This window comes from Perognathus longimembris, chromosome 3, assembly GCF_023159225.1.
Source record: "Perognathus longimembris pacificus isolate PPM17 chromosome 3, ASM2315922v1, whole genome shotgun sequence".
Taxonomy (NCBI): domain Eukaryota; kingdom Metazoa; phylum Chordata; class Mammalia; order Rodentia; family Heteromyidae; genus Perognathus; species Perognathus longimembris.
Window position 1 is genome coordinate 63,271,488 of NC_063163.1, and position 12,339 is coordinate 63,283,826.

A 12,339-nucleotide genomic window follows, 5' to 3' on the forward strand; every position below is an offset into this window, starting at 1 on the left:
AAAGTTTCAGAACTTTTTAAGCAGATGTTTTCCAGTTCATCTTGTAGGAAGCTCCAATTCAAGCTAGGTACCAGAGGCCCACACCTATAATTTTGCTTACTCAGGAGATGTTGGGCGAGTCATAGTTCGAGGCCAACCTGGGCAGAAAATTTCAAGAGACCCTCTCAACCTATAGCTGGGTGTGGTGGTAGCTATCTACCATCCAAGCTGTGGAAGGAAGCTTAAAACAAGGGGATCATGTTCCAGGCCAGCTTGGGCAAAAAGTGAGGCTTTATCTGTAAAATAACCAGAGCAAAAAGAACTAGAGACATGACTCAAGTGCAGGCACTATCAATAAAACAAAATCTCCAATGCAGCACCTTTTTCTCCTTTCAGGCTTGCATGCTTGTTTTTCAACCTGATCTTGATGCCACTCTCCCAGGCCGAGCTGACAAGAATGAAGTGATTATTTGCCTCGATTGCTCCAATTCTATGAAGGGTGTAGCATTCATGGAAGCCAAGCAGATCGCCTTGCATGCACTGTCCTTGGTGGATAAGGGGCAAAGAGTAAATATCATCCAGTTCGGCACAGGTGAGTGCCCTTTGACCCCAGCCCCCTGTGCTTCTTCCTTATCATGGACATGCCCATGACTGTGGGGCCTGGCCTCATCTTCAGAGTGGGAGGTTGTGTTATATGAAGCTTACACACAGAACTCTGGACTGGGTACCCTCAGTCCAGAGCCCAACTATCCAACTCACAAGTTCTATGTGTCACCTTGGGTAGGCTGCTTCAACTTTGGGAGCTTCATTTTTCTCATCTGCAGTTTGAGGGATAAGAGGTCCTGCTTTATAGTCCTGTAAGGACAGAGCTAATGGATACAAAAGATTTCAAACAGAGCTTAATCCATGGCAGGTGAGACCTAAATACTACTGTTTCTGTTCTTATCAGAACCAAACACAAGAGCTTTAGCTTGCTGAGTAGGAGGATCTAAGGGTAAGGATAGACATTTGCAATCATGTAGTCATTGAAAACCCATAATGAGCTAGGTGCCAGTGGCTCACACCTATAATCCTACCTACTTAGAGACTGAGTTCTGGAAGATCATGGTTCAGAGACAGCCCAGTCAGAAAAGTCCATAAGGCTCTCCATCTCCAAAATAATCAGCAAAAAGCCAGACTGGAAGTCTAGAGTTACCAGCCAAGCACTCTATGAGTGTGAGACCCTGTGTTTAAACCATGGCCAATCTAAGCACTGGTGGCTCATGCCTATAATCTTAGCTCTCAGGAAGCTGAGATCTGAGGATCACAGTTTGAAGCCAGCCTATGCAGAAAAGTTTATGAGACTCTTATCTCCAATTAACAAGCAAAATGCTAGAATTGAGTGTAATGCCATTCTGGAGCAAAAAAAGCCAAGCAAGAGCAAGAAGCTCTCAGTTCAATGCCTAGAACTATCACAAAAAGTTGTTGTGGTTGTTAATTGAATTGTATTTTGACTCAAACTTTCTTTCTCTCTGATCACAAAATGGTTTTTTTTTTTAAAATAAATAAACCTTGGCATTCCCCAAAATCAAACCAAACAAACAACTGTAAGGAAGCCTGAGGCAGCCCAGTATGAGAGCTCTCACACCAAGTGTGAGATCCTGGGGGAGAATCAGGAGGGGGAGGATCTGTTATGCAATGGTCTCAGGGAGCATCAGGTCAGCATTGTTAGAAGGAAAGGCAATGCTACCTCTAGGTGGGTCATCCTTACAACAGGAGGAGCAGAGAGCAGGGAACAGTCTTGTCTGGTGATCTTCTTCGCAGTCCAGAAGAAAGCCCTTCATAAGAGTTAGGTCTGTTCTGCTCAGGGCAGAGATGAAATAGGGATGGGGGATGCAAAGAGGCTACAAGGAGACTGTGCTCTGCCAGGGACCAGGCTGCTGTTGCCATGGTAACCCCCCCTCCTGCTCCTTTACCTCTGTTTACATAGACTTTACATCGACGATGCAAAAGTCCTGTACGTGGAATTTGTTTCAGGCATTTTGCATAGTACAGTACAGTGTGTAGTTGGAATTCTCTGGAATGTACTTTTTGCAGGGATGCTGTGGTGAGTTGGTTATGGTAACTGGGTTTGACTCAGGGCCTCCTGCTTGCTAGGCTGGCACTCTACTATTTGAGTAACTCCACCAGCTGTGCTGAGCTTTTAGTATGTAAATGATTATGCATGTTTTTTCCCAGTCCTGGGGCTTGAACTCAGGGCCTGAGCACTGTCCCTGGCTTCTTTTTGCTCAAGGCTGAGTAGCACTCTGCCACATGAGCCACAGCACCACTTCCGGCTTTTTCTATATATGTGGTGCTGAGGAATCGAACCCAGGGCTTCATGTATACAAGGCAAGCACTCTACCACTAGGCCATATTCCTAGCCCCACATTGCTTTCTTTTTCTGCTTTTTTGGTGCCAGTCCTGGGGCTTGAACTCAGTACCTGGGCACTATCCTTGTGCTTTTTTGATCTGCAACTCTTTCTGGATTTGGGGTGACTAATTGGAGGCAAGAGATCTCAGTCTCCTGAGTAGCTAGCATTATAGATATGAGACATTGGTGCTCAGCACCCACTGATTGTAAAAAGAAAAGTAGGCATAAAATATACTTTAAAAAAATGCTGATACTTAGGCTTGAACTCAGGGACCTGGCACTCTTCAACTTTCTCACTCATGTCTGGTGCTCTGCCTGTTTAGTCATGTCTCCAGTCTGGCATTTTGCTAGTTAATTGAAGTCAGTCTGTCAGACTTTTCTAACCAAGATAATTTTAAATCATGATCCTCATATCTCAGTCTCTCCTGAATAGCTAGGATTATAGGCACAAGCCACTAGTGTCAGCTACAAAATATTCTTTATGACAGCATGCTGCATTGTAGAAAGTAGCATTATTGTTTGTTAAGAGGTCAGTCTGGTGGATATATAATGGTATTCCATCATGCCAATCTCATTGCACAGGTTACAAAGAATTATTTTCATATCCTAAGTTCATCACAAGCAATGAGGTGCCAACGAAGTTCATTATGGTAAGTAAAATGTTTCTTCCATCTCCTGAGCCTGTATCTGTGAAGCCTTCGTAGCATTGTCCAGGACTAGACTTTTGTATGCTGTTGGAGATGTTAACCAGCTTTCTATTACCGTGACATATACCTAAGATATATCAACTCACTAGGTCACAGTTACAGAGGTTTCAAGTCCATCGTGACTTGGCCCTCTTGCTTTGGGCCTTCCACAACATAGCACATCATGGCAAGAGCACATGTCCATGAAGCAAAGACCAAAAAGAAAAGAACCAGACACAAATACTCCCCATCAGGGTCACAGTAGGTCAACTATTGGGAAGTTCAACCACCTCCCAATAACACTAAGGTTGGTGACCAAGCCTTTGACACATGAGTCAGTTATCCAAACCATTTCAGTAGACTCAGAATAATAAACATATGAAGTCATTTTAAAAAATTAGAAATTAGGGCTGGGAATATGGCCTAGTGGCAAGAGCACTTGCCTCGTATACATGAAGCCCTGGGTTCGATTCCCCAGCACCACATATATAGAAAACGGCCAGAAGTGGCGCTGTGGCTCAAGTGGCAGAGTGCTAGCCTTGAGCAAAAGGAAGCCAGGGACAGTACTCAGGCCCTGAGTTCAAGGCCCAGGACTGGCCACACACACAAAAAAAAAAATTAGAAATTAAAAAAATAAAGAAAAAAAAATAAAGAGAGAAATTGCCTACAGTTTCACCACTCCATATAATTAGCACTTGGGAAAGTTTTTGTTTTATTTTTCTGTTCCCTGTTTGCTTTATTTTTAAATATAACAAGCTGAGTATGGGTAGTGGCAACCTCAGTCCAGGGCAGAAATCCAGGGATGCTTTTTGGGGTGTTTGTTTAGATGAGATAGTTCTTCTTTTTTTTTTTTTTTTTTTTTTTTGTCAGTACTGGGCCTTGGACTCAGGATCTGGACACTGTCCCTGGCTTCTTTTTGCTCAAGGCTAGCACTCTACCACTTGAGCCACAGCACCACTTCTGGCTTTTTCTATATATGTGGTGCTGAGGAATCGAACCCAGGGCTTCCTGCATGCAAGGCAAGCACTCTACTGCTAAGCCACATTCCCAGCCCCTGTAATAGTTCTTTGGGAAAAAAAATAATGGATGAATAGGTGGGGTGGGATAGATGCAGGAGAGTAATGGAAGGAGTAACATTTATCAAGATGCATTGTCCTCAGTTTGATAAACTAACAGGTTAAATTGAAACCCCTTTGTACAACTAAAGATAATACAAATAAGTAAATGAATAAAACAAATGTCCGGTGCTCAGATTATAGTTACTCTAGGTGATGAAATAAACTAAAAGCATGTGAGTATAATTATTCCACAATTGAATAAGAAAAATAATGTTTATTTTTGTTTGTGTTACAGTACTGGGGCTTAACCTCAGGGCCAGGGATCTGTCCCTGAGCTTTTGTGCTTAAGGCTAGTTTCTTCCACTGAATCACAGCTCTACTTCTAGCTTTTTGGTAGTTCATTGGAGATAGAAGTCTCACAGACTTTTCTGCCCATGCTGGTTTCAAACCATGATCCTCAGATCTCAGCCTCTTGAGTAGCTAGGATTACAGGCATGAGTCACTGGTGCTCAGCAGAAAAAAAAAAAAAAAAAAAAAAAAAAACACTTCTCGATGCCAATGTATCTCTGGGAGATGATTGGAGTCCATGTTGTGTCCAGAAAGGAGGAATGATCTATTGCTTTACCTCCTGTAGTCTGCTACGCCTACCATGGGCAACACTGACCTCTACAAAATGCTCCGGTACTTAAGTTTACTGCGCCCTTCTCAAGGGATGCGGAACGTGCTCCTCTTGTCCGATGGGCACCTGCAGAATGAGAGTCTGACAGTGCAGCTCGTGAAAAGAAATGTTCACCACACCAGGCTGTTCACCTGTGGTGTTGGGTAAGTCTCTGAGATTTGATCACTATGTTGAAAAAGCCAGCAGGCAAACAGGCCTTCCCATTGGCCTGTAAGTGTGTGTGTGTGTGTGTGTGTGTGTGTACATGTGTACACACGCTTTAAGTCAGGGCCTGTGTGCTGTTCCTTAGCTTTCTCACTCAAAGCTGGCACTCTACCACTTGGGCCACTGCTATACTTCCAGTGTTTGGGTGGTTAATTGGAGATAGGAGTCTCATGGTATTTCCTGCCTGGACTGGCTTCAAATCTCCTTCCTCAGATCTCAACCTCCTGAGTGGCTAGGATTACAGGATATGAGACACTCGAGTGCCAGATGGATTGATACCTTTATTTAATATTATTTTGATATCTTCCAGTATGTTTGTTTACTTGTTTTTGAATCGACTAGATCCGTCTGTCTTGTTATCTGTTTATTATTGGTGTTGGGGATCAAACACAAGGTTTCAGTGGTCTTGCATATGCTGTACAGCTAAGGTACACACTGAAGACACCTGTTGGGGATTTTAGAATCATCTATATCAGTAAATTGGAAGTTAAGCATTCTAGTTTTTCTACTGTGAAAGATAAAGAAGTCCTCTGGTATTTGAGAATTTAAGCAAATCTTCAGATGTTCCTTACTGTTCACATTCATTCTCATTCTCACTTTCCCCCTCTTTTCTCTCTCCTTGCCTCTCTTACCTCTCTTTCTCCCTCCCTCCTTCCCTCTCTTCCTCCCCCTTCTCTCTCTTCTCCCTCTCCCGCTTTTTCTCCCTTTCTCCCCTCCCTTCCCTTGCCTCTCCCTCTCTCCCTCCCTCCATCTCCCCTTCTCCCTCTATCCCTCTTTCCTCCTCTCCTCCTGTCTCTCTCCCTCTCCTTCTCTTCTCCCCCATCATTCTCTCCCTCCTCCTCTCCTCCTTTATCTCCCTCTTTTCCCTTTCCCTCTCTCCTCTCCCTTCCTCTTTCCCTGTCTCTCTCTTCCTCTCTCCCCTCTCTCCTTCCCTTCTTTCCTCTCTTTCTCCCTCCCTATCCTCCCCCCCTTCTCCCTGTCTCCAGTACTTCCACATGCTCAGCAGGTACTTTACCACTGAGCTACATGCCATCCCCACTGTATCTCCTTAACCTTTAAAATAAGATTTGCTCTGTGTGTGTGTGTGTGTGTGTGTGTGTGTGTGTGTGTGTGTGTGTGTGTGTGTGTGTGTGATCTGTAGTGGGTCTTGAAGTCAGGGTCTCTCACCCTCCCTTGGCTTTTGTGCTCAAGGTTGATGCTGTATCACTGGAGCCAGAGCTCCACTACTGGCTTTTTCTGCTAGCTAACTGGAGCTAAAAGTCTCATAGACTTTTGCCTGGGCTGGCTTTGGACTGTGATCTCTTAGATCTCAGTCTCTTCAGTAACAAGGATTATAGGTGTGAACCAGCAACCCCTGTAAAGCTTGGCTACTCTTAACATTGTTAACATGTGCTTCATAAATACAACTGAAATATCAATTAAAACCTGAAATGTGGTCAGTTCTACAGCAAATCGTTATGTCCTAAGGACTTTGTCCCAGTGTGGTGCTGGAGTATTTGAATATTTCAACTCAAAATCCAAACATAGTTGGAAAAAACAGGTATGTTTTTACACATCTTATCTCTAGTCTTATGTGTACATGTGGAAATGTTATGTTTTTACAAGCGTAATGATAACTTTTGTGTTTTCATGAATACACAAGGGAGTTCAAAAGAAGAAAAATTGCCAAGAGAGTGCCCCCCCCACCCCTGGGTAGCCCATAGTTATTGCTTAATTGCATCATTCTCATAGTTAAAACTTTGATTTCTAACTAGATTAATGATTTCTAATAATACATATATATGAAGCATGACATCTCTCTGCACCCATAGTTTCATATCTGGTGGGGTTTTTTTGTTTGTTTGTTTGTCTTGGCCAGTCCTGGGGCTCAGACTCAGGGCCTGAGCACTGTCCCTGGCTTCTTTTTGCTCAAGGCTAGCACTCTGCCACTTGAGCCACAGCGCCACTTCTGGCCATTTTCTGTATATGTAGTGCTGGGGAATTGAACCCAGGGCTTCATCTATATGAGGCAAACACTCTTGCAACTAGGCCATATCCCCAGCCCCCATGGTCTCACATCTTTGGATTCCAGCAACCCCATAAAATATTCAAAGATCAAGTTGTGTCTGAACATTCACTGAACATTTTTTTTGCCAGTCCTGGGGCTTGAACTCAAGGCCTGAGCACTGTCCCTGAGCCTCTCTGTGCTCAAGTCTTGAGCACTTGAGCCACAGTACCACTTCTAGCTTTTTCTGTATATGTGGTGCTGAGGAATCAAACCCAGGGCTTCATGTATGCTAGGCAAGCACTCTACCACTAAGCCACATTCCCAGCCCCACTTTTTTTTTGTCCAAGACTCAAACTCAGTATCTGACATTTTCACTCATTGGCTGGTATTCTATCACCTGAGCCGTACCTCTAACCCCATCAACATTTTTTCTTGCCACAGTTCCTGAAACACAGTATAACAATTATTTGCATAGCATTCACATTTCATTAGTTGTTATAAGTCATCAAAAAGGGAAAAATATGTAAGTTCTGTTAGGTTCAAAAAAAAAGAAAAAAAGCCAAGAGAAAGAGTATATATGTATATGTGTGTGTGCATGCATATATACACACACATGCATGTTTTGCATATGTATATACATATTCATGTACATATACACATGCAAATAGACATACAGACACATAGGGGTATATAGATTATGCATATGTAAATTTATATCTGTTTATGCATGCACACACATTTGGAATCTCTTTAGAAAAGTACCCTGTAGCAGAAAGATGAAAAAGAACACCCAAGAGCTACGGGCCCCCCCCACCCCCAGGGGTAGAATGTACACTTAACTCTTAAGTGTAATATTGAAGACGTGATTCCTCTTTTCTTGTAGATAACAGACCAAATGATCCGCTTACGGGCCCCAAGTTGCCACTCTATTTCCATCAAATGGCAGCAATTCAGTCTGGATAGCGCAGAGCTCCTGCAGGCCCCAGCCCGCGTTCGTTCCTTGTTCCACAATGACCGGCTCCTTGTCTACGGATTCATTCCTCATTGCACACAGGTAAGAAGATGAAGTTGGTTGCACTACAGGAACAGCCACGTGCTTTGCTTCTTCTTTTCATTTGTCTCCCCTCTCCTTGCTGGCAGAACCTCTCTTCTGGAGGTGGGGAGGAAGCTGGGGAGGCCTTTTATTTCCATCTCCAAGGGAAAAGTCATCAGAAGAATCACTGTGATGCTAGCTAGCCCTGACACGGTGGAAGAGTACAAGTGAGACAAGGGTGTTTTCCCCTTTTCAGGCAACTCTGTGTGCATTAATTCAAGAGAAAGAATACTGTACGATGGTGTCAACTACTGAGCTCCAGAAGACAACTGGAACTGTAAGAATCAACACTTTTAAACCATGGGCTGGGGTGTGGCCTTGCATTGAGTGAGGTCCTGGGTTCCATTATAAGTATGGAGTGAAGCTGGGTGCCAGTGGCTCACCAATCACCCTGGCTACTTAGAAGACTGAGATCTGAGGAGCTCAATTTGAAGTCATCCCTGGCAGAAAAGTCTATGAGACTTATCTTCATATTAAGCAGTAAACAGGTGTAACTGGAGCTGTGGCTCAAGTGGTAGAACAGCAGTCTTAAGTGAAAAAGCCCGGCAAGATGCGAGGTGTCCATGGCTCATGCCTATATCATAGCCACTCAGGAGGCTGAGGTCTGAGATCTGAGGATCTCATCCTGGGCAGAAAAGTCTATGACTCTTATCTCCAATTAACTACCAAGAGGCTAGAAATGGAGGTGTGGCTCTAAAGGTAGAATGCTAGTCTTGAGCAACAAGGCTCAGGGACAGCACCCAGACCCTAAGTTCAAGCCCCAGTAATGGCACACAAAAACAGGAGTGAGCCAAGTGGTGGTCTATGCAGGTTTTTAATGGAAACAATTTGAATTTTTTTTCCTTGTTGCCTAAACAAAGATGATACACAAGCTGGCAGCACAAGCTCTGATCAGAGATTATGAAGATGGCATTCTCCATGACAATGAAACGGGCCACGAGGTTTGTTCTTTTCCTCCTGAAACTCATTATATGTTGCTCTAGATCTAGATTCTTTTAAAATAGAGCTGTAACAAGAGAAGTTGCTTCTTTTATATTATAGTCACTTGATCCCATTTCACGTGGAATGTTAATAGAACCTAAATCCATGTCCACTTTGAAATGCTAACTATAAAATGATTACCTTGTCATAGAAAATGCCTCCTTAGGGGCTGGAAACATGGCCTAGTGTCAAGAGTGCTTGCCTTGTACATATGAAGCCCTGGGTTCGATTCCCCAGCACCACATATATAGAAAATAGCCAGAAGTGGCTCTGTGGCTCAAATGGCAGAGTGCTAGCCTTGAGCAAAAAGAAGCCAGGGACAGTGCTCAGGCCATGAGTCCAAGGCCCAAGACTGGCAAAAAAAAGAAAAAGACAAATGAAAATGCCTCCTTAGATCATTTGTTGCCCTCTTAATTAGTTGCATAGTCAAGATACGTTTTCATTTCTTTTATTCTATTCTAGATGAAGAAACAAACCATGAAATCTCTGATTATTAAACTCAGTAAAGAAAACTCTCTCATAACACAGTTTACAAGTTTTGTGGCAGTTGAGAAAAGGGTATGTATTATTCATTCAAGGCTAAACTCTGGTTTATATTGTCACATTATGAAAGTCACTCTGACCAGGCGCCAGTGGCTCATGCCTCTAATCCTAGCTACTCAGGAGGCTGAGACCTGAGGATTGCAGTTCAAAGCCAGCCCAGTCAGAAAACTCCAATGAGTTCAAAAAAGCTGGAAGTAGTGCTGTGACTCAAGTGGTAGAGAGCTACCCTTGAGCACAAAGAGGCTCAGAGGCAGCACCCAGACCCTGAGCTCAAGCCCCAGGACTGAAAAAAAAAAAGTCATTGTGAGGTAGGGCTCAGTGGCTCACATCTATAGTCCCAGCTACTCAAAGGACAGAGACAGAGGATTGCAATCTGAGGCCAGCCCAAGCAAAAAGTTCCCAAGACCCCTTTCTCAACCAGTAGCTTAGTGTGGTGGTGTAAACCTCTGATCCTACTCCTGAGGCTGTAAGTAGGAGGATGAAAATTCCATGTCAGGCTAGCCTCTAGCAAAAACTTGAGACTGTACCTGAAAAATAACTAAAGCAAAGATGGGCTGGAGGAAGAGCTCAAGTGGTAGGGCACCTGCCTACTAAACATGAGGCCCTGAGTTCAAACACCAGTACCACAAAAAAAGGAAATTTAAAAGTCACTATCTGGGTATGGTAACACATACCTGTAATCTCAGCAGTTGAGAGGCTGAAGTAGGAGGACTGAGAGTTCTAAGCCAGCTTGGGTTACATCTCAGGAAAATCAAAGCACTAAACAAAATCCAAGGTTAGATGGGTATAGTAGGGAGGGGCTAGTAAGCCTCTCTTCTAGGAAGGATCTCCTTGGTGTCAAGATTTATTGAGATACATATGTACCATTTTTAATGTCATGGATAGCTACATGTATATTTTTAAGATGCACTACAATTTTGTGATTTTTTTTAGCATTTGTCATCTTTTATTAATTCAAGATATTGAAAGACTAGGAAAAAAACAAACTTAGGTTTCTCTTACCTAAGCAGGACCTTTTCCCTTCTGAATGGAATGGAAAAGCTGTGTGGATCACTGACTAAAGCAGAACACCCCATAAGGCCAGTCACCCAGCCCCATCAGCCAGGGACACATATCTAGTCTTAACACTCAAATACTCCCAATCCCAAACCCACAAAGCTGTGGAATATGTGATTACCATTTAATTTGATCACATCTGTGTTAAGTTTAACTCAATTGTGTTTTCATTATAGGATGATAAGGAGTCACCCTTTCCTAGCAGTCCAAATATTTCCGAACTTATTGCTAAAGAAGATATAGACTTTCTGCCGTACATGACGTGGCAAGAGGAATTACCAGAAACAGCCAACACTGCACAGGTAGTCATTTCTTGTTCTAGAAGCCTGTGGTTAGTTATTATATGTGGTCTTGGGCAGTCATGACACACAGTAAACACCTCCTGCAGGATGCTGACATACTGCCTATAGTAAACATTTTTTGTGCATATGTCAATAATGGGTCTTGAACTCTGGGTCTGGGTACTGTCCCTGAGCTCTTCTACTTAATGCTAGCACTCTACCCCATGAACTCTGGGTCTGGGTACTGTCCCTGAGCTCTTCTACTTAATGCTAGCACTCTACCCCATGATCCACAGCTCCACTTCTAGCTTTTTGTGGTTAATTGGAGGCAAGAGTTTCTCAGACATTTACTGCCTGGGCTGGTGTCAAACAGCAATCCTTAGATCTCAGCCTCCTGAGTAGCTAGAATTACAGGGAGCCTGGGTCTCAACATATTAAGTTAAATAACCAGAAGTATACTTGACAATGATGATTTTTGTGTTTGTTTATAATATGCCAGTACCTATGGGCACTGTCCTTAGCTTTCTCACTCAAGGCTGGCACTCTACTGCTAGAACCACAGTTCCACTTTTGGCTTTTGTTCATGATTAATTGATGAGAATCTCATGGACTTTCTTGTCCTGGCTGGCTTCAAAGGCACCAGGCTTCCCAGCTACAATCAGCATTGTAACTAGATGTGAAGTGGCTCCCATCAGGAATCCTAACTATTCAGGAGGCTGAGATCTAAGGATTACTGTTCAAAGCTAGTCCAGTCAGGCAAATCTGAGAGACTGTTATTTTCAGTTAACCAGCAAAAGTCCCAAGTAGTAGAGGACCTTAAGTGAAAAGCTAAGGGAATGGGGTACTGAGTTCAAGCCCTAGCCCCAGCATTAAAAAAATAAAATATAGGGGCTGGGGATATGGCCTAGTGGCAAGAGTGCTTGCCTTGTATACATGAGGCCCTGGATTCAATTCCCCAGCACCACATATACAGAAAATGGCCAGAAGTGGCGCTGTGGCTCAAGTGGCAGAGTGCTAGCCTTGAGCAAAAAGAAGCCAGGGACAGTTCTCAGACCCTGAGTCCAGGCCCAGGACTGGCAAAACAAAACAAAACATATATATTAAAAGCTCTTACCTAGCTAGTGTGCATGAGGCCCTGGGTTCCATCTCCAGTTCTACAAATAAATAAGATAAATGGTAAAAGTTATAGTATAGAAAAATACATAATCTCATGATGCAGATGTCTATTATCATGAAGTCCTCTGTCTGTACGCAGCATGCATTCTGTGCTTATAACACCAACAGCACAGTAGGTCTGTTGACATCAGCATCACCACCATACTGAGTAACTCCTTGTTGTATAACATCACAATGGCCATGATGTCACTGGGCATCTAGGAATTTTCCAGCTCTAATTTTTG

At 43.3% G+C, this 12,339-nt stretch overlaps 1 protein-coding gene across 4 annotated transcripts in view; it reads left to right on the forward strand.

The window, feature by feature from the left end:
* Nucleotides 1–12,339, forward strand: part of Parp4 (poly(ADP-ribose) polymerase family member 4) — an 87,609-nt gene that overhangs the window by 56,045 nt on the left and 19,225 nt on the right. For 3 of the 4 annotated variants that reach the window (XM_048341675.1, XM_048341678.1, XM_048341677.1), the window contains exons 22-30: nt 376–571; nt 2,954–3,021; nt 4,750–4,937; nt 6,439–6,538; nt 7,869–8,039; nt 8,275–8,355; nt 8,939–9,019; nt 9,522–9,617; nt 10,835–10,960. In XM_048341675.1, the coding sequence (XP_048197632.1) occupies nt 376–571; nt 2,954–3,021; nt 4,750–4,937; nt 6,439–6,538; nt 7,869–8,039; nt 8,275–8,355; nt 8,939–9,019; nt 9,522–9,617; nt 10,835–10,960 (1,107 nt within the window). Of the gene's footprint in view, nt 1–375; nt 572–2,953; nt 3,022–4,749; nt 4,938–6,433; nt 6,539–7,868; nt 8,040–8,274; nt 8,356–8,938; nt 9,020–9,521; nt 9,618–10,834; nt 10,961–12,339 lie in introns of all 4 variants that reach the window. The other variant, XM_048341676.1, reaches the window with a different exon arrangement.